Below are 27,082 nucleotides of genomic sequence, written 5' to 3' on the forward strand. Positions count from 1 at the left end.
TGCCATGCTTTCAGCAAAGTGTGTACTCATCCTAACCCTTATTTTCTCCTGAGCTCACAGTCAGCAAGGACTGAAGAAGATCACAGGTTTTTTTCTGCTTTTGGGAACCATTAACAGCCAAGGTTGAGCACCACTGGCCTTGGTATGACAGGTCAGTGTCAAAGAACTGTTGGAGGGAAGAAAAATTCCAGGTCTCAGTCCAGCATCTTGTCTTGCAGCAAGAACTGACTCTCAGCTTCACCCCAATCACCACACACTCAATTCAAACTCTCACTTAAGTGCCCTATGACAGAGGCACAACTGCACACAGCAGAAACCATACAGCAGTTTAGAAAGCAGCTGCCTCAGAGAACAAATTGTGTTTGACTTTGGAATTCCAGGAAAATCTGTACCTGAAATCATGGATCAGAACAAGACTCTTCATTCCAGCTTACTAAACCAAAATCAGTGGTCAATGGGAGGAGACAAAACTAGCAGAGAGAAGCAGCCATGGTAACTAAAACCTCAACAGAGCTCAACTGTTCATATCCTATTCAAGGTCCTGATACAATGTCACATGAAGGAGTTTATAACCACAGATGAGGACAACAGCCCTAAAGCAACCTAAGTAAGAGGAAAAATGGTGAAGGTCACTGCTTAAAGGTGAAATACGAGATTGCAAAGAAATGGCCACCAGATGTCCTTGAGAAGCAGTCTAGAAGCTGCTTCTTGATTCACTGAAGCCTTCTACATATAGGCCTGAAGCCTTCTACATATAGGCATAAGATGAATTTACCACTAAAGTTTGCTGATGACCAATTGGGAGCATGTGAGGTGAGACAGAAGAACAGAAAGACATGAGAGATGTGCCCTGAAGCTGCTAACAGAAAAATTATTCTACCCAACAGTATAAGCACCTTCCAGAAGCAATCAGTTTGGCTATGGGGCAGCAATGAATCTCCAGAGTGCCCAAGCCACTGACATCACATAGCCAAAGGAGCAGAAAAATGAGATCCAAGGATGCATAAGAAATGACACATCTAGCAGAGGCTATGAAGAAGGGGTGACACTGTACATTGCACTTGTAAGACCTTACCCAGAGCAATATGGGGCAAACTGCTTGCCCATGCCCAAGATACTGAGCACACAGGACACACAGAGAACAGGAACTACAAATAAAGAAAGGAATGAAAAGTAATATCAAGAGTGAGCTGAAAGAGCTCTACTTAGCCTTGCAAAACAAAGCCTGAGAGCAAACATGCACACACTGAATAAACATACTGCAAAGTGGTGATGCAGAAAGGAAAACAGCTGTTTGAGTCAAGTGAAAAGTACAACACAGGAACAGATCTAAAGAGATCACTAAGAACCTTAGTGTGGGCATTGATGGGGTTTCAGCTGTCAGAGAAACGATGTTCCAAAAAAAATCTTCAACCAACAAGGACCTAAAATCCTATGGACTTTCTAGGTAGTCTTTGATGGATCTTATAATGCAGCTCCTGCAGTAGCTGGAGACAAACTCCAGTGAAGCAAGTTCTCTTTCACTCCTGGATGTTTGTGTGGCAGACACAAGCTTGCACACAGCTTGTGGAAGGCTTCATCACACACTCAGGTAAACCAAGCACTGCACTAACAAAAGCTGACACACAGCAAGGCATGATACCTTGTTTGGGAGAACAGGGTCTCCATTCAGCCTGGGAAATTAGTCAAGCAGGAATCCCAGTGTCCCCATAAAAATCAGTGTATCCACAGCACTGGCTCTGTGTAGCAATCAGGAATCCTAAACACAGTGCCCAGAAAATGCTTCACAAATGCTCCCTCCCTCCTTTGAGCTAGATTTAAGCAATTCAAGCCTAAGCTGTAGAGTCTCCCTCTCAACATACCTCTCTCCAGCTTCTCAATGTCATGACATGAACAGACTAGGAAAGAAAAAAAGAAATTGAAAGTTATTTACTGGCAGTTGCTCACACAGCCTGAAGTACCCCACAGACCCACCACAGCATGCCAGTACAGATGACTAAAAAAAGCATCCCTCAAGCAGTATAAATTGGAGCCCAGTTTTACTTGCTGTCTTATTTTCTTCTGCTTATTCCCTAGCACATTTATAACAGAGACAGATAAGCTTAGGGCAGAGGACATTTCAGTAAAGTAAGGCTAAGATTACCCTGGAGCAGAATGAATCAGGATATTGTGAAACTATGACAATGTCTCACTCACTCCATACCCTGGCTAAAACCAAATTACTGCATATTTCCTTCACCCCACAACATAAGTGCACAAAGAACCTTTTCCCAAAACACATCTCCAGAGAAAACAAATTGCCCTTTCTAGAAGAACTACCATCAACAGCGAATGCCCTGTATTTTTATTGAAAAATTCCCCCCACTTACCTTAGTTCCAAGGTAAAAGACCTGACCACCACAGCTGCTGATGGACTGGTAACATGCTTTCTCTCCAACCAGCGCCTACAGGGAGAAAAATCATATGCAAGTAAAACTGCATTTTGGTTTTTTTTTAAGATTTCCCAAACAACATAAATACACTTCCAAGATCCATTGCAATGCAGAAATCAAAATGAGGGTGAAGAAATAACACCACAGATTGCTGGGCAGTAGCAAGTCAAAGAGCTCTGCTGGCACTCCCTCCTGCTTGTGAACTCAGCTTCAAGTGCTGCTGAGCTCTAGCTACCCAGAAAATGATGAAGTAGGGCTCTGACTCTACCCTCAGGTGCCAAAAAGGTAATGGGAGCCCTTTCCTTGCCACCTGCTTCTTCACCTATCTTCCTCAAGAGCAAATGTGTAGGGCACACAGATGGGAAGACAACTGCTGAAGTGGGAGTTGCTACAACAGCAGTTTAACTGCCAGTAACCAGTGCTCCAGTCTGTGGTGTATTAAGTAGAAATTCCTCTTCAAGAATAAAGCCCATCAGCTTTTATCCTAGACATAGTATTCCAAATCTTGGTAAAGGAAGAGCACTTCCTACAGCCTTCAATGCACAAAAGGAAACATGAGCTGTCTGTTAGCTGCCCACATCACCACCATGTCTGCTTCTGAGATGCTCCCAAAAAGGCTTTTTTCCCTCCAGGCTTTCACTTAGGGCCTACATCAAACACAGCTGCAAACACAAAGAGGCCACCAGTGCCTACCAAGGCCTCGCTGACATTGCCCCCTGTGGCCAGAGACTTGAAGTGGCTGCTGTTGTAGACCAGCTGAACCTCTGAGATCTCAATGGTCTCCAGCTCCTCCTGAGTCTGACGGTCTATAACGTGCAGCTTCTCCACACTGTCCAGCAGCACCGCTGTCCGTGAGTTGATCCACTGCAAAAGCACCAAATTCCACATTTCAGCAATGCATTCTCCATTAGAGCCAAGGAAAGAAGCTCTGGCCAAATCCCTGAGTACCTCTACTGGGAATTCTGGGACAGCCAGTAGCTTTGTTACCCTACACAGCCACTTCACAACTGCACACATACATCATTTCAAAGGCAGAGATAATGAGGGTCCTTCTGCAGAGAAACTACATGGAATCTTCACAGAAAACAGTTGTAGACAGATGGCAATCCACCAGAGCTCTTGTCCTCTTGGCACACAGTTTATGCTCCAGCACACTTTCTATCCAGAGGTGTCACAGCCAGGACAACTACACCACTGTTCACAGGTGGTTACCACACTGTGCTGGTTTTCCAAAGTCCCAAGTATGAGGACATTTTCAGTTAGTTATCACCAGAAAAACACAGCCAAGAGCACAGAAATAAGGGCTACTGAGATACACTTACAAGAAAACTAGTGCAAAAAAAAATTAACCATTCTGCAGTACTGAGACTTACAGTAAAGTTGATGAGATCATAGTGCAGATGAAGCTGCCTCTGCTTTGTGACATGTATTGCCCCACTATCATCTCTCTTGACCTAAAAGAGAAATCAAACAAGGCTGACTTAGACTCAAGGACTTCCTTCAGCTCAGCCTCTTAGTTCCCACAGGGCACCACACTGACTCCAGGAAATCTTCAGCACCCCCCATACAAGCATCTCAGCAAGAAAAGTTTAAACATGTACCCGTTTCTTTCTCCCCACTTTTACCAGGGGAGATGAGAGAGGAGAAAGAGGATTCAATCCAGACAATGCCTCTGGGTGCTTAAACAAAGCTTAAGGTCCAACATGATAGCAGAGTTGGAAAACAAACTTGGCGCTCCAAAGCCAAAATGCCAGATTTTCAGAAGCCCAGGTATTGTTCTCATACTGAAATCAGCATGGAATTGTCTCCAGACAATCACATCTGCATGTGTAACTGCTGCAGATCTAAACAGCATGAGCACCATGCCCTCAAGTTACACATCAACAGGACTGAAAGATCTTTTCTTACTGTTTTAAACAGTTGTTTTCCAGACCCATGTTTTAAAGCAAAAACTAAGATGGTGTCTCAAATTCATGTGCTCTCCTGGAAAACAATCCACACACTTATATCTCCAGTAGAAGCACACTGCAAATCCATACTTGTGGAACAGGTAAATCTCATGCCTCCAGGCAAAGGCACCACTGCAGCTGAACAGCAGTGACCATCAGGCTGGTTTTCCCAAGCCAGTGGGAAGCTGCAGCTGTTCCCAGCATGCTCAGCTATCACACTGTCACTGAGATAGAGGCTCAATTCTTGACTGTGTGGATGAGATGTGACCACCTGAAAGCAGCACAGAACAGCCCAGGCTCACCAGAAGGAAGTACACGACATCTCCTCGACAGAAGGCAAGCATGGGGTTCACCGAGTTCTGCACAGCCACAAAGTGCCACGCCAGCAGAGGGACACTCGAAGGGTCCATCTGTCACACACAAAGCACAGCCAGTGGTTAAGGCACACCAGGCAGACCCTCAGCTCCAGGACACGTGGCTCATCAGCTGCTTCTCACTTCTGCCTGTGCCTGGTACACACAGGAGCTGCAAAGCAAACTCCTGACAGCAGTTTGTGCTCTTTGGTCCAGCCACACACTTGGGAGCCCTTGGCAAAGTGGATACCCAGACAGAACACCACTGGTGTCTGAGCTGCTCAGGGTGGATCCAATCCCACAAGGATACATGGACTACAACAAGCTGCAGCTTGATATCCCCCTTGTCTCCATTATCCTAGCATAACCCATCCCACATCTGTCCCCAGCTGCTTTTACAAGAGGAATTAGGCCATTCACCAGTGAAAGTGAGTAATCAAGAGTTTAGAAGACTGCTTAATGCTCAAATTCCTCTTGGCTCCTGTCCCTGTAATTAAGGGGCCTGTTGTATGGTTCTAATATAAAACAGTGGCCCCAGTCCAAGGTGATTGTAGACATAATCAGGTCAAAATCCCATGTGTGGATGCATACACCCTGCAGCAGGAAAGACAAGAAGCTGAGGGACTCCCTCCTGCTTATTTGAGAAAATCAGCATCTTCACAGAGGTACAGCTGGAAGCAGCCTTCTCACCTCCTCTCTGCCACAACCTCCACACATCAGACCCACAGATTATCACTGCAACTCCACAGTGCTGTGGAAGGCAGTGGTACTAAATACCTGCTCCTGATCTCCTCTCCTTCCCTCCAAGAAAGTGTTTGTACATAACCCAAAAAGCACCTGTTTGGCTCTATTACTTACACGGCCATAGGGAAAGGTCATCCACACTTTCAGAGATGGCTTCAGGCCAATAACCAGGATCTTCAAGGAAAGCAGGAAGGCAAAATAAAATGTCTGAGTATGCAACAGAGAGCTTCTCCTTTGTGATCTCTCACATCAAGCCTCCCACAAGCAGCAAGTTACCTTGGTGAGGGAGGCCATGGCCAGCAGTGAATACTGGGTGATAGGATGGTCTCTCAAATCAACCTTTGCATGTAATGGCTCAATACAGCAAACTTCCCCCTTGGAGCCACTGAAGAGACACCGAGACTCGCACGTCCTCACTCCCATAACCCTCCTGCAAAGAGCACAGATCAGCTTGGTGGCAGCCCAACAATCTCAGGAGTGATCCTTCATAAACACTCCTTCTAAAAAGCCCCTTGCACAGCTCCAGAGATCACTTCTGACAGGAAACTGGAGGCAAACCCATACAGCTGCACAGATACAGGCAAGAATTCCTTAAGATCTTATCTGAGAATAAGGTTTAGGAAATTCCTGGACTTTCAGATTAACTGTCAATCCTTCCTCCTTGTCATCCCTCCTCTTGAAGAGGCTAAGAGTAAAAGGAGCAGCTACTGTAGGACAGCTCTCACTAATGAGCCAAGATACAACAAGAGGCAGCACTTTTGTGACAGCCACCAAGAGCCCACAAGGAGTGTCAAATTCTGGACAATACAGTGACACCTTAACAACCAAGGCTACCCTTTGGCTATTGCATTGCCACACAGCAGCTTGCTTCAGCTGAGAAATTACACTGCAGCCCTAAATTACACCTTCAGCATGCAGGCAGTAACTTTAGTTTCAATGGGTTTTTTCTCCTTAGGTTTCAGAAACCATGACCCAGAATTGGTTTCTTGTACTTTCTCTGGAGAGAGTTATTGTCTTACTTAAATGACAGTTCAAACACAGAGCCTCCGCTGTCATTGCAAATTGCGAGTGTTGGATCATCTGTAAACTGAGCAGAAAACGAGATTAAAATGGCCCTAAGAAAAAAAACTACAACAAATGGATATAAAAGCACATGCTATGGCAGTACTAACAACACACAGAATACAAGCAGTGCACCTACAGAAAGACACCTTTAACATACCAAGTTCAGACAATTACTGGCATTATTTTATGACGTGCAAGAAAAGCAAGGTTTGTGTTTCACCTTCATTTCCCCAGCAAGCCCTGTTGTCAGATTTTGGTACCAAAGCCCCACTACTTTATGCTGCAGCTCAGAACTGCAGCACACCAAAACCTGAGCTGCCTCTAGAAGGGCTCTCAGCCTCCAGCCCATGGGTTGGGGCCAGAGCTGGTGGATGGGCTGCAGTTACAGACAGACCCAAATTAGAAACATCCAGAACTTCTAATGTAATGAACTTCCAAGTAATTCAGACAATAGAGGATCACAGTCTCCACTGGGGGCATTTTTGGAGGTGTTTACATCCAGAAACTGTAAGCCTACAAACATCTGAGGCTATGAAAAACAAAGCCAGGCACAAACTCAAATATGATTTTCTGTGTATGACAATAACACTAAGCTGAACAAGAAGCCATAGATTATTTCTCTTTCAACCCTAAGCATTGCCCAACAAGCTATTTGAAAAACTGCTTACAGAAGCTAATTTCTACAATTCAGATTCTTTTAAGTTGAAAATTCAGGTCAAAACACTGCACGTTTTACAGAAATGTGTTCTAACAACTAATTCTTCATACCATTTGGCATTGGAGAGAGGAGTTATAACAGACAACAACTGTTGTTTGTTACAGTACAACTCACAGCCAAAACTATTATGTCAGTATACACAGTTTCATTTTAAAACAGAATTTCTGCTCATTTTTCTCATCTCTGAATACCACTGCCATAGGCAGCTGCTCTCATGTTAAATCTAAAAGTACTGCACAAGGAAAGTCACCACATCTGACTGAACAAAACTGGGATAAAAACAGTACATTTAGTGTTTATTACCTTGATGTGCAAAATGGCTGTTCCTGGAGGGTGGGCATCTGTTATTGATCGCAGCAGCTTCCCACTGGCCAGATCCCACATGGTGATCTGCAAGCAGATTGTGCTCAGTTCACATTCACTGTCAAGGGGTTCTCTCCATCACCTCGTGCATTACAGTACAGCAACACATTCCTATACTGACATTATCACCCTGGGTTAGTAGGATTTTCATATCAAAGAAAAGTGACCTGAAATCTGTTCCTGTGCTGTTTCTCCAAGCAGTTTACTTGTCTGCTTAGAGCTGACACCATGTGTTATCTCAACTCTGAATCATGTCCTTTTGGCCAGCTCTCCCCACCTGCCCAATCTCCATCAGCTCACAGCTATCTGCCTGATAAAAACATGAAAGAGTGTGAGATAACTTTGTTACCACCCAACAAGTCAAATGCATTTCTCTCTCTCAGAGACAGTGAACAGGTGAAAAATCTCAGCTAACAACCCCGAGCAAAACTCAAGCATCTCCATGGCTACCATGAACCTTGTTCCTCCTCTCTCCTGAGCTTGCTCAGCATGACAAGGCAGGTAGGAGAATAGACCTTGGCTTGTACTTAATATTAGTTCAAGCAATTCCTCAGCTAAGAAGCAGGAAGTCCCAAACTGCTCACTGCATAACTGCCTGGAAGAGCTGAGATTACAATCTGAATAAAACTTTTTAAGGGAAACAGTACTTTATGTGATCCTATAAATCATCTATCAATGCTTCTAGACCATATGTTGCATAGCTGTTGTTCCAAAATGTTTTATTTGAGCATCATTTAAAGCTGGCTGCTGTCCTGCATGGATTAAGTATTTCCACATGGCCTGTAGCAAGCTATCATTTAGTCCTACCATAGGCACAGGGGTGTGTTTTATCTACTGCAAAGGTGAAAGCAAAGAGAAATGAATGCAAAAAGAAAAATGTACTCCTCTAGATGTTACCAAGGTGATGTCTACGTATTTTGGTTTAGTCTTGTTACTTCTGTTCAGAAAGTGCTTTCTCTCCTTTGGTTCTGAGGAAGGGCATAAAACTGCAAGAGACTTAACCCCTTTTCCCTTCAAAAGAATGCTACTTATGTCATACTAGTAAGGTATTAGCAAAAATTCATTTTGGGGTTACATATGAGTTTCAAGAATTTCAAGTCATCACCACACTAAAAAGCACCTTTAATTACCATGCACAGACCTCAGAGAGTGACCTAGAAAGACTAAACTGCTTGACCCAGTGAGCCATTGCACATTTCAGTTTAATAGGAATTAAGTCACAATTAATTGAACCCTTTGCTATATTCTGCATCACTCACTTCCTCCACAGAAACCTGATTCAGCAGGAATTGGCTGCCCCAAAAAGCTCTGGGCACATCACGCTGCATGCGCAGCTCCTGAGCACCCAACTAGCCAACACCCAGCTACAGACTGAAGGGGCTTGGCTTGGAGCTGTTGGCACCTCCAGGTAACCTCTCAGGACAGAGCACTGGAGCAGCACATCCTTTGGGAATTACCTGTCCTTTTGCAAAGCCACAGAGCAGCCTGGAACAGTCATTGTTGATGCTGAGAGCAGAGATGGCCCCGTACTGGGCCCCAACTGCGGTGCTGCCCAGACACAGCCGGAGAGCCTGGTTCTGATCTGGAGCAGAACAATTGGTAAAAAATAAAGGAAGAGCAATGGTTAAAATTAACATCATGAAATAATTCACACATACAATTCACCTGGGGTACAATAACAATTCACAGACTTACAGTTAAGTTCTTTTAAAAAGGGGTTTACAAGATGACAGCTCATGTTAGAACAAAAAGAGTAGGACACTGTCTTGCAGGGAAATACAAAAATTATTTTTAGAAGTACAAACCAGGGACAGGAAATATGGAAATGCAGAGGTATTATATACTGAAAAAGAAACTACTAGAAAAATCAAATCAATATCTAGCTTTCCTTTCACTATTCTGCAACAGTACTTAAATTATGAAGACCACAAAATTAATTCTACCTTCTGAGCCTTGTATTTCTGCCTTTGAATATCAACTGCAAAACCACAACAGAGGCTTTTGGTAAGTGCAATTTTATGTCATAGTTTTATTCTTATTATTACCTGCTCCTTAGTTTTGTTGCTAAAGGCCAAAGGCTGGAAGGAAAAGGCACTTGAGTCTCCAAGCTGCACAGTCAAAACACCCAATGAGTTCTGGTGCACACAGCTCTTACTCTATAAAGGAACTCCTTCCCTGAGCGACAGACTGCTGCAAAGAAGTGCCACTGCTTGCAGAGCCTCCACAGGAACTGCACTGCTGCAGGGCCAGGCCCTGTCTGCTCCTGCACACCACAAACCATGGGCACCTCTGTCTGTGCCAAGTTCTTGGAGGCTCCCACCACGAGAGACTCACAAGGGCTTTACAAGATGCTGTCTTCATGAGTTTTCATGAGAACCCTCTGCCTGTCTTTGTGCATTGCTCTCAAAAGCTAAGGAAAATGTCCTGGAGCTGCTTTTTCCATTTGTCTCTGCTTTTGTCCTGCTTTTGAGCGAGGGAGTGGGAAAAGATGCTTTCTGAGAAGTATTGAAACGAAGACTACAGGCATATGAAATACATCAGAAGCACCACAACAACACTGTGTGCAGGATTCACCTAGAGCAAGGAAGGGAAAGGACTGGACCCAGGAAACAGAGCTGAGCACCAGAAACACCCTGGAAGATGTGGCCAGGGTGTGGGACATGGTTCTCCAAGCACTGCTGGGAATGTGCTGGCTGTGAAACAGAGCATGGATGTATCCCTGCATTACTTGCCCAAAGTAATGCATTTATCAGTCTGTTCAGACAGATGAGAGTGGGAGTCACCTTTCAAATCCCACCTGTATGAAGAGGCAGGAGTGGAGTTCAGAAATAAACACGAGCAAGAACAACAGCTGAACTCGTGGATCACTCTAAAGCACTGCTCCGAGCAAAGAGAAAACATTCTTGGCCAAGCTACTACCGTGACATCACTGTGACAAGGGTGTTCATAGCATAGATCAGAACAGGTCAAGGAAAAAGAAGATGAATTATGAAAGATTTCCACAGAAGTTTAGAGAAAACAGAGCTACAGCTGGAAAACAAGTTTCACAGAGAGATATTCTCCAAACAGTGCCAAGATCCAAAGAAAGAACACCTGTTCCAGAGGCCTGGAAATGCAGCTCATTTACAACAATACCACCAGCTAGCCATAAAAATTTGTTTGAAAATAGGGGAATACTGCAGCTCCTTATATTAAAGGTGAATGACTTCTTCATTCCTGGAAGGAACTTCCACTTCAGCCTAAGCCTGTCAGTGACTCAATCAATAACCCATTCCTCTCAGGCATGAAAAAGGAGAATCCTCCACAGCTTTCTCTGAAAAGGTTTTACATCTTTATATGTATCCCCACAGGAACTTTCAAAAGCCATTTTCTTTTTCCCTCACCTGCAATGTCAATTCAAAACAAACAAGGCCTCTATTGTATCCCAAAATTAAGTGATTTGTATGACCAATCCAGTACTTGTTCTTGTTTCCAGACAGTCAAAGGATGACACACAATAAGAATCATTAGACAAGATTTTTTTAAAAAAACTCAACAATAATATGGATGAAATTGCTTCCAAGGCAAATCAAGATCAGAAAATCAATGAGCTTCTACTAATATGCTGTCAAAGTAATAAAAATAGACAAAAGCAAAAGGTTATAAAAGCTCATCTGATGATTTTCCAGAGTTGTATTGTCAGCTTGCAAGTAAGGCACATTAAGGATTAAACATAAAAAGCTTTTGCCAAATGCCTGAAACAAAGGTGGCTATCAATTGTCAAAAAATGGTTTTCATTTTTCAATTTGCATAACGCAATTTTTCATCTGAAATTTTTCCAGCAGTAAATGTGTTGCTCTCAGAGTCTGAAGTCAAAATGAGATGGAGTTTAAATACAATTCTGCACATACAGAAAAAAGTCAAGTTTGTGTATGTGAAAGAAGTCATTTTCCAAACCAAAGAAATGAGCATAGCACTGCAGAAGCTGATACTGCTCGGATCACCAGGTTTTCATCAAGATCTTCTTATGCCCTGATTTTCCTGAGTTTGAAAGGCCTGCTTGGTTTCCCGCAGAATTACTGACACACTACTAATTTTATTAGCCACAGTGCCAGGAAATGCTCTGGATTGATGCTGATCTCATGGAAGAGCTTTGTCCTGCCCTGAAACAATACCTTTACAAACAGCTACGGACCTGCTGCCCTAGGGCATTACAAAAATCATGTTTACCTGCTCCTCTACTATCCCTGCCTGGAGAATTTGGGAGTGTGCAGTGCACAGGCACCCACTGAGCAATTCCCAGCAGCATCATCCACTGAGTGGTTCCTGGTTCAGTGCACTGCTGAGCTGTCCCTGAAATCCTGGCACAGACAACATGCAACCTGGGCAGCACAGGGCCTGGTCATGCAGGGACATGCACACAGCTGTGGTACTGTACCTTTGCCTTTCAGTCCACACAGAAAGGGCCAAAAGAGGAGAGAAAAAGCCAGAAATCAATGGCAGAGGAAGGAGTGAAGCAATGAACAGCAAATACGTGACAATCTCCAAAGACACAAACTTCAGATTTTGCTGAGTGTTTCCTTTGGGTAATGTTCCCCCTTCTGATTTATTCAAGGAATGATGCTGTGAAGGTTAGTGCTCTAAAACCAGGCAGTTTAAAAAGTGAGTTTATAAATTTGAACTTCATTGCATTGAAGACCAAAAAATGGAAATCTGAGAGGAAATAAAACTGGAAGTTCACTGTAACATAACTGGTAAAACTATTTTCACCCAGGTACCAGAGGAGAGCGTGCCCAGGACTCCAGACATCCCTTCCTACCATCTCTTCTGCAACACTTCCAGGATGTCAGACTTAGCATCTAACCCAGAAGAAAACTCTGCTTTTCAATATTACACGTGCAGCCTGAGAATTGCCCTGTGATAATGTTTCAGGAATCAACAGAAGCATTCAAAAAGAAGAATGAAAGTTTCCCAAGTCTTCTATAATAAGGACAGAGCAGACAAGCCATGAGTACAGGTGTACTTAGGAGGAGAGACATATTAGCTGAAATCAAATATATGAAAGAAAAAACAAAGCTTAAAAATATGTTAGTGACAACAATTCAGAGAAATTCGTTCAACCAGAAAATGGATCTACAATTTTGCATGCAAAAAAGATGTTAGGTTTCCATTGTACAATATAAACGCTGCACACACCTTACAAACCTTCAAGGAATAAGTCTGACCCTAATTTACACATCTAGTAAAAAAAGTAGAGACACTGACTGGTCTAAAGAAATTTAGTCATGGTTTAAATTTCAGAATAAATCCAGGCCAGATCTCCAGTCCTCTCTTTGCACACAACAAAGCCTTCTAGAGCCCTATCCTGCCCTGTTTTCTCTCTCTTTAGATATATCTGAGAGGACTGGGATCAATGCCCAAGATTTAGTTACAAACTGAAGGAATTCAGCAGAGAATAAGTGTCCAGGAAGCACCCTGAAACAAAACTGGACACTGTACTTCCATTCCTCATCACTTTTAAATTCCAGCACAGACTCATGGAGTAACTTCAGCTGTAAGGGAACTGTGCATGGAGGTCTCTGGCCCACCCCTGCTGCTCCAAGCAAGGTCAAAGAGACCAGCTAGTCAGGGCCTTGTTGAATTTTCAATATCCCCAAGCAAAGAGACTGCACAACATGTCTCAACTCTTATCTCATGCTTCAACAACCTCAGGATGAAAATCTTCATCAGAGGTCCCCTCAGTGCAGGTCCACTGCCCCTTACCGAGCACCATGGACCTTTGGGAGGGCTCTGAGGCTCTCTTCAATCCATCTTCCCTTCAGCGAGCAGAATTGTTCCAATACTGGATTAAGCAAATGGCATCAAATAGTTTAATGCCTAAATACCCAGGAAGGTGAGTCTTGCACTGCCACTCTTCCCCATCTCTCTGGAGTACCTTGTCCCCTTAACTTTTGGTCTCCAAGAATTTCAACCAGCATCAATAAATACACTGACATTTCTAAACTGGATAAGAATTGGCTGCTGCACAGACAAAGGGCACAAAACCTGGATGTGACTGGGAACAGTTCCAGAGCTGTTCTGGCCCAGCTGGTAAGCTGGGCAAACAGAGTCACAAGCTCAGAAAACCTTGTAAGAGAGTTTGGTGATAAGGGGAAGAACAGAATGACAGAATGAAGGGACCAGAGGTGCCTGCCTGGTGCAGGGGAAGGGCAGGGAAGGAGACACCCAGGGCACAGATCTGCAGGCAGTCAGACAGAAGCCCCACTTCCCAGGGAACACAACTTCCACAAAGCTGACACCTATTTAGACACAGGGCAGAAGGTTATTACTGATGAAGGTTGTATACAGGTTGTGGTCTCTTCTACATGCAAACAGAGTACTTTCTTTTCAAACATAGAAAAGGCTCTTTAGACAATTCCCACGTGGCTAAATTTCTCAAATCAAAGTGCCAAACCCCAACAATGCACAAGGAACATGAGTAAGGATGATAAATATTACTTCTTCATTTCTTTACTGAAAGAAAAACATATTTAACACAAACAACATCTTAGAAGAAACCCAGTCTGCAGTTATAAATCAGGCTGGCAGTTTTTGGCTTGTGTTTGCATTTTTTTAAAGTCATTAAAATGCAAAAAACTCCAAACTTTATTTTTAACTTACCAAATATCAGTGCTAACCCATGGGAAGTCCCCACTGCTATCAGATTTGATGCTGCCTGAAAGAATCATATAGGAAGATTGAAAGCAGAAGAAACATCATTCACAAATCCACCACCTATCAAGCAAAGTTTGCCAAAAGGGCAAGATTTCAAAGGTTATAACTTTTTCAATTTGTAACTGACAAGCACAATTCCTAGATGAAGACAGACTGGTACTATACCTGAACAACCATCACACAGATTATCTAAAGATCAGAGAGCTGCTTTTTCCTCTGCTATTTGAAATTCAAATGCTCAGAGTGGTACCCACAGCAAAATTTCATCTTTTAAAGTCAGTCTCACTCTTTTGGTGTAGTTGCTGAGTATAAATACTTGGGATTTTATCCTAAATTGCTGCTACTTGCACATCTGAACTCTTCTAAAACCCCGGCCAGTGCTGGTCCCCTGAAGCCAGTCCACAGCAAGCCAGAGACTCCAACTTCTTTGCATGGGGAATTAAACAAATCCTATTAAACATATCCTCAAAGATCCTACTGCACTTGCCAACCTGCACTCAACGAAATAAAACTTACTAGAAATCACATAATGCTGTCGATGTATTCATCTTGTTCTATTTTTTATTTCCTAACAAGTCTAAGTCAGATGAAAAAAATTCTAATGCCTTAATGTCTGGATGTGTAAGTACAGGTTCTTATTCTACGTACATATCAGTTACAGCATGTTCCTAACTTCACTCTCCAGTCTTTTTCCTTAGAAGTGACCACTTTTTCCTTTTCTTTTTTAAACAAAAATATATTTTATGGGCTGCTGTTACCACAGTCAAAGGGACTGAGCACACCTTTAGCTCCTTTGTAAAACATTAAAAATCACTTCACAAGGGCAAAACAAATATTGACTGTATTTCACCTCATTAAAATGTTTCTCCTCTCATTTTACTACAGGCAGCTTCACTTCTGACATATTTAGATATGATTAGCATGCTTGACCTCAACAACTTTGATATAAATTTCTAAGCAGGAGTATCCTTCAGACAGCCTTTTAGTTAATACTTCAGACAGTGAGACAGAGATTTTGAACCCATCACTAGGAGCACTCCAGTTAAAGTTTCTATAAAAAGTTGTCAAAGCAATAACTGACAAAGAAGAAACAGTTTGGGAAATTCAGTGTGCTCAACTGATGGAAACAGGTCAGGTGCTCAGCTAAGAAGCCCTGGTGAAGGTATAAATAAAGGAGGGTGTGAGGCTCACTCAGCAGAGGGGCAGCTGGGCAGTGAAGGAAAGCTGGACTCTGCTCCCAGGGAGCTTTCATGCTGCTCCTCCCACTCCTCACACTTGAAAAGTGAAGGAAGATGCATTTATCAGCTGTCTTAAATACTGCTTTAACAAATTAGCATAAAAGCTAAATATACAATCCTTGAAAATTGTGAGAGTACTTACAATTGCAGTGGGCAAGCCAGCATCCACTTTGTCCTGGGGAAACAGGAGAGTCCATGAGTGAGAGACAAAACTCCCAGATCATGCATGTCTAATAATGAGAGCAACTACAACACAAAGAAAAATCAACACCAGGTGCATTTTAATGGCCCCACCAGGGCAGACAGAGCTGAGGGAACCAGTGGCTAGAGACACCTAGAAATAGAGAGGAAGCAGAATATCCTGTAATTCCATGTGAACGTTATTGTGCTCTTCTCAAAGAGCCATGTGCCTGTTGCAGGAACTGAGCAAACCCAGTTCCAGCATGTTCAAGCACACTTTCATCTTTTATGAACATTTCCCACCAAGTTTCAGGACATCTAGCAATACAAATCAGTGCTAAAAGTGATCCACCACATCACTGCTGCAGCAAGTCAGCAAAGCTCTGAATCACTGCTGCCTAGAGACTACAGGTTAGTAGCTGATGCCCCTAACATGGTGTTACACAGAACTAATAGCAGGGCCAGACAGGAGATCTCACACACACGCCCACACATACCAAGAGAGTTTCAAATTTTTCTTAGTGGAGGTGCCTAGAAGATGACACTTACTGCTGCAGACACTATTTGGGCAGAAATTCCTTTCAGGAGTGAGAGCCTTATCACTGATCCATGGAGTGACAGAGAATCTGGGAGTTTTTTCTTCCTAAGGAATTAAGAAACAAACAAAAAAGCATTAGAGCAGAAAAAAAGCTTGGAACTTTGCCTAACCCACAGCCAAGCCAGCAGGTAAATTCTGCATACACCTGTAACTCATGCAATTTCCATTCTTCTTCTGGGGGCCACAGAATGAGGTAAGACATGAGATAATCAGCAAGGCCTGCTGTGCCCGCACACAGTTTGGTTTTAATTCATCTCCTGGAATAAAAAATTTACTTCCCCAAACAAATGGTCAGTTTCAAGCACATATCTGCAAGCCTTGGAATTCACTAATACATCCTGAAAGCAACACTTCAGCTCTTTCAGCAAGGAATTTTAAGCCCATAAAGGTGAGTATCTATGGAAAAAAGCACAACTGGAAAAGGCTCATTAGCAGATCCAAAGGAAAACTGGGTGTATGGTAAAGAACAGCCTTCAATTAATACATAGCCCACCTGATATGAAAGCCTAAGTGCTTCTGGTTATGGAGAAAATGTCTTTAAAAACTAACTAGTGCAGGACCAGTTATTTCAAAACAGCTCTGGTAAACTTGAAAAGGCAGGACAGGGAAATTCCCCAGCAAAGCTGCCATCTTCTTACAAAGCTCACACCAGTGGAGAGCCAAATTCCCAAAACTACTGGAAACATTGTGTTCTTCTCTCTCCAGGGGTGCACAAAAAGCAGCTCCCACAGAGGTTCATCAAGTAAGTTGTTAGTAGCTGGTACTATGGCTAAGAACCCCTAACCATGGCAAGCAGCCTTACCCAAGGAAGTTTAAGCCACTTCAGGTAACATTTCTCTCAGTGCAAACAATCTTATTTGAAAAAAGAAGGGACAGAGAGTCTGCACACCACCCTATGTCAACATAAACCATCAGATTTCAGTGGTTATATCCTGTGCAACCGCTCATAGCACACAAGGCAGCCATAGGAGTGGCTCAGGCCCTCATTTGAGTCATTAATAACACATATCAGCATATTAGAGTTAATTATCACATATTAGATGTCAATACTAGCAGTCCACTCACAGAAGTGACAGCAGTTGCCTTTTACAAATAACCACCAGCTGCCTGCAGACTAGGTCAGGCATCCCTTTGAAACACTTTCTTTAGAGTCATCATGATTCAGTGCTTTAAAGACTCCATTAAAATTTGGAGAAATTTAACTAATCCATCTCCCATAAAATGCCATTATTGCTCCAAAAGGCCAAACGTCAGTGCAACTACAAATCCCATCTTTGCCTAAGTGATCCTGGAGGAATAACAGTTTTGTGAAAAAATGAGGATTTGTTTCTAACAGATGTAAGCAAAACCCTTCCACAAACGGTTTGATCTCCCAGGGCATGAGGCTGCAGTACCTTTTCAGGTGAGTCCTGTCCCCACTGTCAGAGCTGGCCACAGAAGAGGTGTCATAGGAGTGTGTATCTGTGTTATCAATGTTCAAGAGAAAGGGATCCTCCAAAATGAAAGACTCTTCTTCATCATCAGTCTGGAGGGCGAGAATCACCACAGCTTGCTGAATGTTCAAAATGCACAACAGCATAACTGAAACACTAGCAAACAGCATCAATTCAGCAGGGAAAGGGAGAAGGAGTGCACAAGAAAGCCTCAGATTGAAAACCCAGAACTATTTTGTACTTTACTGGGCTGATTCTGTGGAAGGTTTCCAGAATTCACAAAAATCACAGAAATGGGCTGGAGAACAAGTCAGCTAACCTTTCTTCCCAAAATATTACATACTCCATCAAAACTTTAACTGACCTTTAACAGCACTGTTTCCAAGTCTCCAAATTGCCAAGAGAAGGCCTAGAATTATTATCATCTACTCCAGCACTTCACCAAGTGGCACTAAGAGCCCAGAAGTCCCTCCAGCTGCCACGAGAGTTGATTTTGCTCTTTTCTCACCTCTTCTGTTTGCAATCTCTCTCTCCTTTCAGTCTTAGCCTGGTATTTTTTATTACTGTTTTTCAAAAGGCCATTCTCCCTGATGTGTTCTAAAAGCAGTGCAGCTCCTGTTGGTCTCTCAGCACAAAGCCAGGGGGAGCAAAAACAAGGCCCCAGCTGATGCCAAACAAGCAGGGAGCAGAGCAGCTGCCCCTCATTTCACTTACACCTGGCAGCCCTGTGCTCATTAAGCAGCTCTTTCTGAACTGCAGCTGTTTGTCTTCTTGGCTCAGACAGATTGTCCTCTGTTAAAACCCATTTCAGAAAATGTTTTGCCAATCATTTCCATCCTACATTTACTGAGATACTGCAATAAGACTTTGTCTGCACTGAACTGTATTTTCTTCATTATTACATCTCAAGTTTAAGACTTGGAATCTACTCCTCTGACACGGATGACGCTGCCTATCCTTACAGTTTGAGATGACCCAAATTTACTAAACTTCCACTACTTAAGGCACCAGCAGAAACAAGACATAGCTACCTCTACTACTCCTTTTGTTTCTAGCCTGTCTCTGTTTGGGACACCTTCTCTTTGTGAAAAAAACAACACAAATGAAGATGTGAGGAACCTAGCTCTTATCTCCTCCCACAACTTCAGAACTACTCTAAATACTCTGCAATTAATTTTAACTAAAACTAGCTGTTTGATGACCCTGACCTTTAAAAGGCTGTCTAGACTTCAGGTGACTCTCCAGATCTACAGATGAATGTATTTGGACTTGATGAAAACCTTTTATGCTGCAGCTGTGGATATTTAAATAAATTTAAAAAAAAAACCACCAAAATTCCATATCACACACTCTAAAGAAATTACTCCACTGAGTATGCACCTGCTAGCTATCAGCATCAGGAAACCATGAAGCTCTACAATTTTGTTTTCCAGGAAAAACACAGTAAGAGTAGAGGAAAAGGAGCATGTGCTGCCTCACCTGACTCCCCTGTCGGATGGTTCACTCACCTCATTTAGGATGCTCTCCAGCGTTGGAGGGGTATCAACTTGAGGAATGTCGAATTCTTTGTCGTCAATCTGTACATCAGAAACCACAGCCCGAGTTTAGGTTGCCTACTCCGCCTTCCAAACCGTAATTAAAGCCACATAAAAAGCAGCTATGTACACACGCCTCTGCCGGAAAGGCAGGCGAGAGCTCCAAGGGCAGGCTCAGTTTCACCTGGCTGAATGAGGATATTCCCTTCTTGGAGGCTGTGTGAGACTTATTTCCAGAAACAGTCATAAAATACTTCTGATGTTCTGAGAATAAACACGCTATTGCACTATAAAGGGTTTTGCAGCAAGAGTGAAATTAAATGACTGACTCTGTACCTGCTACATGAAGCACCCGCCATATGGAACTTCGGGGGTTGTTGGGTTTTTTTCCTATACATGGTGAAACACGCGAAATTTACGCAAAGGACAGTGATCCGTGTCACCACATAGGAACTGGCACAGATCAGCCTGGGACGCCCCCGCCGAGCCTCTCTTCCTCCCGGGTGCCGGAGAGGCCCGACCCTCCCTGGCAGGAGAGCGGAGGGAGCCGCCGGCCCTCCCTCCCTCCCTCCCGGGCTGTGTGAGGGCTCCGACCGTGCCCGCGCGTGCCTCAGGGACCCTCCGACCCTCCCTCAGCGCACCCCCGGCCCTGCGGGGAGCGCCCGGGCAGGCACAGCGCCCGCGGCCCGGCCGTGCCGCCTCCGCAGCGGTTCGGGACGCACCAGCTCGCTGCGAGAGTCCAGCTCACGGTCGAGCTCCGCCACGCTCAGCCGGTGCGCGGGCGGCTCCGGGCACGGCTCGACCTCCGCTGGCTCTAGGGCGGCAGCCATGGCCGGGCCGGCTCCGCCGGGACTCGAACCCGCGACCCAAGCCTCCTCCCCACGCAGCCGCAGCGCGGCGGGGCCGCCCCCGCGCCAGCCTTAAAGGGGCCACGCGCCGCCGGCGGGGACCGGGGGGCACCGAGGGACACCAAGGACACGGAACCGGTGGTGCTGCCGCAGGAAAATCTTGTATTTATTGAAAAAGCTCGCATCAGCTCCACGGCCGCGGTTGTCATCCCGGACCCGATGGGTGCGTCAGCCTCCGAGAGAAGAAAATGAACGAAATTAACAACGGGCGCAAAAAGGAGAGACAGAGACCAACATCCCTCACGCCCCTTCATCCCATGGTGCTTCAGCTAAAGCCAAGAGGGATTTGCTTCGATTCCCAATACTCTGGAGCCTAAGATTTGTGTGGACAGGGCCAGGGTGCAGCATTGTCCCAGCAAAGTCAAGAAAAAAATGTCCCTTTAAGGAGAAGATGCAAAAGCCTTTGGGAATTCGTGGCCAGTTTTAGACAAGGCAGGAGATGGTGTAAGCAGATTTGGAGCCCAAGCATTTGTGTTTTCTTTTAAAAACCACCTGGAAACAGAAAGATGTGGGGTCTCCAAGGGCCTTCCAACGGCGGGGCTGGGGGGCAAATGTAAGATAAAACACACTGGAAAGATAAATACCCCCAGTTTCACAACGCCAGACACCCAAACTATGGGTATGTTTCAAGGTGACCCTCCCTGTGTCCCCAGGTGGAGGAATGGCCCCTCTGGTGTCCCAGCAGCTACACCCGTGCCTTGCCTTACCTGTTAGTCCTCCCTGTTGTTCCTCCTGCTCTCTGGAGAAGGCTCTGTCTGGCACCTAGCAGCAAGAGCACATGGATGGGACAGGAACACCCCACACCTCCCCTCCAGGTGAGCCTGTGCCAGGCAGGGCCCCACATCCCAGCTCCCCCTGAGCTGGAACAGCCCTCCTGCTGTCCTGGGCCAGGCCAGCTCAGCAGGGACAGCAGAGGATCTGCCTGTCCAGGGTCACCTGCTGCGCTCTCAGTCAGAGAACAGCAAGAGCTGGGGGAAAAGCATTCCCAGGAGCAGGCCAGAAACATCAGCAGAGAGCTGCAGGCTTTAGAGATGCCTTAGGAACAGCAGGTCACACAGAAGTGAGACAGTTTTGCTCCTGAGAAATGTCATTACTTTAGACCACACACACAAAGCCAGTGCACATCTACAGGTGTTTGAAGCTTCAGTGACCCATTACCACCACAGGCTCTCCTCTGTGGAATCCCTTCCTTTCCCCTGCCAGCTGTTTCAGGATGGTCTTCTGCAGCAATGGTGCATCTGCTCCTCTTACAACAGCCACTAATTCTCCTCCCTGGAATGTGTGGAAAGCAAATCAGTCAGCAAGTGCTCAGGTTGTGTTCTCTGGGCTCTGGAATTCCCCACAGCAGCACATCACCCACACTATATGTACCAGGCCCTCCTCCCCTCAGAGCTGCTCTGCTCCACAGCAAGAGGGAAACCTTGGAACAACCTGCTTTGTGCCTCCTCATCAATCTCAGGATGAAGCAATGCAGATTGTGAGAGGAGTGAGCTCCTGCAGAAGCAGCAGGCTGAACCTGAAGGCTCCACAGGGCAGCACACTGGCTGTATATTCTTATCTGCACAGCATTTGATTACCAGCAGATACAGAGCAAATAAATTTGTCCCATAACATGTTAAAGAAATAGAACATCCTCCCCAATGGACTGTTGTTCCCACCAGCAGGTCATATTTATTGCTATGCAACCACTGGGGAAATATTTTCACTCACTGTATAAAAGAGAAAGACAGGCTCACATTGTCCTCTGTATTTTTCCAGAGCATCAATGGAATCAACTTCAGCCTAAAAGGAATAAAATAGGTGTTTCTAGAAAAGCATTTCTGCTCCAGAGGGATGCACACACGAGTGCCTCAGACTCAGACACCCTCAGCTGGCTGGTACTCATCCCCCACACACACAGGAAAACACCTCTGGGTCCCAGACTTAGGGGAAAAATGACACTGGTCAGAAGCAGGGGCACAGCCAGCTCACAGCTCAGTTCCAGAGCCTGAGAAGCAGGTAGATGTCACCTGCAGGAGCTGGAGCAGCACTCCTGTGGGACATGGATATCTATTCCCAGCAGCTTGGTCTGGGTGAGTCCCAGAGAAAAAGCCTGAAAAGTAAATTCAGATCTCCTGCCCATGAGGCTGAGAAGTGCCAGGAGGAGCTGCAGTGGCAGCAGAGACAGGAGCTGAGCCATGAGAAGCTTCACTGCCCTCAGCTCTGCCCTCAGTCCAGAGCTGCCACCAGCCAGGAGAGGCACCAGAACAGAGTCACCACATGGCTGAGGCAGGGAGGGACTTGTGAAGGGCTCCAGTCCCACACCCTGCCCAGGGCAGGGCTGCTCTCAGCAATACAGAAGGTTGTGTCAGTCTTGAGCTTTTCTAAGAATCAGCTTTACACAGCACTCTGGGAACCTGTCCCAGTGTCCTACACTCCCACCTGAAACATTTTTCTATTTACTTGGATCTTTCCTTGCTGCAAGTAATCCTATTATCTCTTGTCCTGTTGCTGTGTTTCCCTGACAGACATCAGTCTCTGCCTTCTCCATCCTCTCCCCAGTGGACATCTGAACCTTTTCCTCTCCAGAGTGACCAAATCCAGCTCCTTCAGCCTCTCCCTGTACATAAGAGGCAATGTGTTACTGGCTCTGTCTAATGTAACTTGCTTAAGTAGAAATCTGGAAAGCATAGAGCAGTTGAAGCCTGAAAATCCTTAATTATATGAATTCTTATAGATAGACCAAGCCCCTGTATGTGACAAGTTCACTCCCAGCAGCTGCAACTCCTACACTGCTATGGTTTGGGCTAAATACTGGAAAGAGAAGTGATTTCAGCCCTTAGGTCTCAGCTGATTTCAGAGGACTGGGTATTTCAAGCAGTGCCAAGTGAGATCTTACCACAGCAAAATGTAGGAGATTACTGCCAACTTCATTCTTGATTTTTTGGAACAGATTCACTACTGGTTTGCATGGGCCACACCAGGCTTGAAACACATCAACAACTGCAAGCAGGAAAATGGGTCAGAACAAGGCACAAATGGTTCAGTTTAGACACAGACCAATAGACCACGTGCTAGAAGGGCTGGATTCAGCTCTGAACTGGAAACCCTTGCAAGGTTTGAAATGCTGCATCAGAGGACAGAATTACACTACAAAATAACAAGCTAAGAATGATGTGGAGGAGTCTGAAGTAGAAACATGGACATGGCTGTGGCCTTGGAGATAGCAGATTTCCCAGGGAAAACTGCTGCACAGAGGTAGAGCATATGAGGTTTTCCCAACAACCTTGGGAGTCAGTGCTGTTCCTTGTGCTGGGGACAGTCCTGTTCCAAGCAGTGGAGACTGGACAGCACTGCTTGGATTGCAGGATGACTCTCCCACATAAATGAATGTCCCACAACCTCCTGCCATTCAGGGTAAAGGGAATGAAGAGACTGGCTAAACATCCTTAACACTGGTAATTCCTAACAGTCCTGGCATCCTTTCAACACAGAACAAGAGCAATTCAGTGTGCTGACCAAATGCTTACCAATAAGTCCTTTGAGACACAGCACTTCTTCCCAAAGCTCCTGGCTAGTAATGTTAATCTGTGTGGAAAATTGAAAACCACAGTAAAAGCCACAGTAGTTCATCAGGTACTACCCAGTTGCTGCAAACATATTGACAAACCACTCCAGAGTGACACACCTGCCTGAAGAGGCATTACCTGAGCACTCAGGAAACTCCTCTGACTGTGGTTCTCTCACCTCTGCCCAGCTGATCAGGATGTCTCACAAGGTCCAAGGAAAGGCAGAGGGAAAAGGCAGCAGCATCCAGCCAAGGCTAAGTCCTCCCCTGTTTAGTGGCACTACTGGAACAGTGGCTGCCTGGGGGTCCCAAACTCAGTTTGCAGAGGGTTGTTCTGGGGGTTGGCTGGGGCTCCCAAACTGAGATCCCAGACTCACAGCCCCCTGTCAGGATCTCCATCTGCCTGCCCAGGGTTCCAGTTGAACCACACCTCATTCAGACCCAGTCCTCACAGGTTTATGAACCTCCTGATTCTCCAGCAGCAGTTTCTCACCTTGCTGCACACAAACTCTATCAAGGCTGAAACATCTCAAATAGTAAACTAAACTAGCAAATACACAATTTCCTTGATGTGTGGGCATTAGAGGGTGGTCTGAACCCAGCAAGTCCTTACCTGAATTCCCTGCTGTTACCTAAAGACTTCCAAAGCACAGTGAGCAGAGAACACAAAGTTCTAGGCTGGGAGGGGCCTGTGGAGTCCTTCATCTAATCTCCTGCACAAAACTCAGCATTAGATCAGCTTGCTCAGGGATTGACCCTGTCAGGGATGCCCTAGACCATTCCACACACAGCACCACCCACTCTATTATCCCACAATCCCAATACTGTTATTAGAAAGGATATAATCCTTAACATTTTCCCCATTTTACAGGACTTGCCCTTCAGAATGTACTGAGAAAAACACAGGAAATTAAAATAAAAAAGGCTTCTGGAGAAATGCAAGATCTGGTTTTATTCATCCTGAACAATGAAGATTCCTGATTCCTTCCTCAGTGGGTATCATCAACCCCAGCTACATTGAGACTGCAATGGAAGACAGTAACTTGCATCAAGGCCAGCTATTTCACAATAATTAACACAAATGGGCATGAAAGGGCTGCTAAAATCTCACAGCCAAGAATTCCAAGAGTGGAAACTTCAGTGCAAATGAAATGCCCTCTCTCAGGTGTTCAGTGCTGTGTCACTGGGGGTCACGTGGCAGTTTCTCCAGGGCCTTGTCTCCCTCAGGGAACAGGGAGCTGTTCAGACACCTCTGTTTATTTGCCTGTTCAGCACATGACCCCAAGCTTCATTTTCTCAGAGAACACCTGCAGAACTACAACATTTAATTATTTAATCCTAATGCTGGGACCACCCCCAGAGTGCTCCACAGAATGCTAGTGAGTCCAAATGATTTATGACAGTATTTTGTGATAATGAATTTGGCCATAAGTTCAAATGCTGGACTCAAATACTGCTGGCACTCTTCAAGGTGCTTTGCTAATTTGGATGTCCTGAGGCTGCTTGGACTTGGCTTTTCTTTAACAAAAGCAGATCCCTTCCAGGACATCCCCCTCATGTCCTACATAAGTTCAGCTTTCATCTGCAGGTGTAAAAAATCCCAGTTTTGCAGATGTAGACTCGGATTTCCCTTCACTGTCAATGGAGCACAGTCTAGTTGATGTAAAGTTCCCCATCCCACAGGAACACAGCTGGACAAGCAGCAACAGAAACTATTCCTACCTTCATACAGTGCCCGTCTTTCCTTGTTACACATGTTCACATTTCCCAGTTTAATCAGTGAAGAAACAAGGTCATAGAACCCATAATATCTTTCATTATTTCTCTTGTGAAGACTGAACTGCTTTCAAAATTTGAAGCAGACCTGCAGAACCCATTTTTTGTTTTCAATGTTTCTGTGTTGTGAACTGCTCTTAGAACCCCTTTCTCCCCATGCAGTAGTTATAAAGCATCACTAGGTCACCTGTGCAGTGTAAACAGGAAAAATTCCTTTAAACATCACTATGAAAATAGATTGTTCAGCCTTTGAGTCTTTCTTGTACCTTCTAGCTTTTCTATCTTTACAGCAATCTTTCTGAATACATGACCTGGTCAGAAATGTCCAGTAACTCGTGCCATCCAGATGTGCCAACCCCACACAAACTCCTAAATGTCCTCTGAGCTATTACCTCACAAAACAGAGGTATTTTGGTCTCTGACAGCAGCCAAACCTGTGCTAGGCCCCAACAGCCCCAAACATACCCCACAGCCCTGACTGGGGACACGTGTGACCTGCCAGATCCTCCCACATGTCCCACCTGCCTCCAGGGACGCCTCTTCCCCACAAGGACCTCACACTGGTGCTTTGCCAGCAGAATCTGAGATACCCCAAGACTGAACTCCATCCTTTGCACTTACTGAGAGTTTACAAGGTCTGCTAAAGGCCTGGCTACTACTGACCTGCAGCACTACCTCCTTTTTCTTTGCAGCCATCCTTCTGCAGAACAGGGTCCTTTGAGCAGCTGTCCCAAGCACAAAGTGCTACAGATGGCTTCTAATCACCTGGATCCAAGTGCTGGCCAACCTGCACCACAGAGAGAGCTTTGTACCTGGCGCTGCTGCTCCCAGCCCAGGCACAGCCCCCACAGCAGTGCTGCAGTGCCCCAAACCTGGACTCACCTTTGCTCACACCTCCCCCAAGAGCTGAGGTGCTGCTGCGTGGCCTTAACTGCAGCTCCTTTCCAGGGCCTTGTGCAGCAGCTGGCAGGACCCCAAGGCTGCCATGGCAGCGCTGGCATCGCCAGGGCAGCGGCAGCGTCAGCCCAGCCCAGCCCAGCCCGCCCTCTCCCTCCCCGTGGCCAGTGCCCCTGCAGCTCCATCTCCCCTGGGACTCCTGGAGCAGCAGCTGCAGGTGGAGCCCTTCTGCCTCCTGTGCCTGCCTCACCTGCCTGGCACCCCCAGCCCAACACTCACCCTCCACTCCAGTCTTCCCACCTCTCTCCTAAACTGGGGGCCCAAAGCAAGGCAGGGATCCAGCTGTGACCTTGCAGCACTGAGTAAGGGGGTCCCCCTCAGAAGAAGCTCAGGTTGTGGAGGTTTGTGCTTTTCTTTTCCTCTCTGCAATGAGAGCAGTGCCAGTGCCCAGCACCCCTGCCAATGCAGAGCTGCTGCTCTTACCCCATCCCTTCCCACACCTGGGCACACTGGGCTGCAGGGGCACACCTTGGAGCTGCTTCTTGTCACACAGCACACAATGCCTGCTGGCCTGGTCCCCCAGCTGCTCGCTGTCCTCCTGGCTGAGGATTCAGGTTTTGGTACATCAAGGCCCCCAGAATGTCTCTTTTTGT

General features: G+C 45.5%; 2 protein-coding genes across 6 annotated transcripts in view; both read right to left on the reverse strand.

The window, feature by feature from the left end:
• The window catches only part of VPS8 (VPS8 subunit of CORVET complex), a 66,514-nt gene extending 46,330 nt beyond the window's left edge, over positions 1-20,184 (reverse strand). For all 3 annotated transcript variants that reach the window (XM_059855140.1, XM_059855141.1, XM_059855139.1), the window contains exons 1-16: positions 20,024-20,184; positions 19,275-19,343; positions 17,728-17,858; positions 16,285-16,378; positions 15,698-15,730; positions 14,264-14,318; positions 9,082-9,206; positions 7,565-7,651; positions 6,498-6,565; positions 5,755-5,908; positions 5,593-5,652; positions 4,684-4,791; positions 3,806-3,886; positions 3,126-3,296; positions 2,370-2,444; positions 1,863-1,898 (exon numbers count right to left, since the gene is read on the reverse strand). In XM_059855140.1, coding sequence (XP_059711123.1) covers positions 1,863-1,898; positions 2,370-2,444; positions 3,126-3,296; positions 3,806-3,886; positions 4,684-4,791; positions 5,593-5,652; positions 5,755-5,908; positions 6,498-6,565; positions 7,565-7,651; positions 9,082-9,206; positions 14,264-14,318; positions 15,698-15,730; positions 16,285-16,378; positions 17,728-17,858; positions 19,275-19,343; positions 20,024-20,131 — 1,455 coding nt within the window. In that variant the 5' untranslated portion in view covers positions 20,132-20,184. The remainder of the gene's footprint in view (positions 1-1,862; positions 1,899-2,369; positions 2,445-3,125; positions 3,297-3,805; positions 3,887-4,683; positions 4,792-5,592; positions 5,653-5,754; positions 5,909-6,497; positions 6,566-7,564; positions 7,652-9,081; positions 9,207-14,263; positions 14,319-15,697; positions 15,731-16,284; positions 16,379-17,727; positions 17,859-19,274; positions 19,344-20,023) is intronic.
• Positions 20,185-20,284: 100 nt separating this feature from the next.
• NME9 (NME/NM23 family member 9) lies at positions 20,285-26,525 on the reverse strand. Of its 3 annotated transcripts, none has more exons than XR_009487641.1 (6): positions 26,196-26,525; positions 23,719-23,776; positions 23,088-23,191; positions 21,920-21,991; positions 20,917-21,481; positions 20,285-20,382 (listed from the first exon to the last, which is right to left on the reverse strand). XR_009487641.1 is itself a non-coding variant. In XM_059855145.1 (6 exons), exons 1-6 carry the CDS (start codon positions 23,819-23,821, stop codon positions 20,378-20,380), a joined length of 453 nt encoding a protein of 150 aa, XP_059711128.1. In that variant the 5' UTR covers positions 23,822-26,525; the 3' UTR covers positions 20,285-20,377. The 3 variants fall into 3 exon arrangements, 2 of the variants coding, with proteins under 2 accessions (XP_059711128.1, XP_059711127.1); XM_059855145.1 differs by having other exon boundaries at positions 20,917-20,971; positions 21,368-21,481; positions 23,719-26,525; XM_059855144.1 differs by lacking the exon at positions 20,285-20,382 and having other exon boundaries at positions 20,391-20,971; positions 21,368-21,481.
• Between the last annotated feature and the right edge of the window lie 557 nt (positions 26,526-27,082).

The sequence above is a fragment of the Haemorhous mexicanus genome, chromosome 10, assembly GCF_027477595.1.
Source record: "Haemorhous mexicanus isolate bHaeMex1 chromosome 10, bHaeMex1.pri, whole genome shotgun sequence".
NCBI classification, from domain to species: Eukaryota; Metazoa; Chordata; class Aves; order Passeriformes; family Fringillidae; genus Haemorhous; species Haemorhous mexicanus.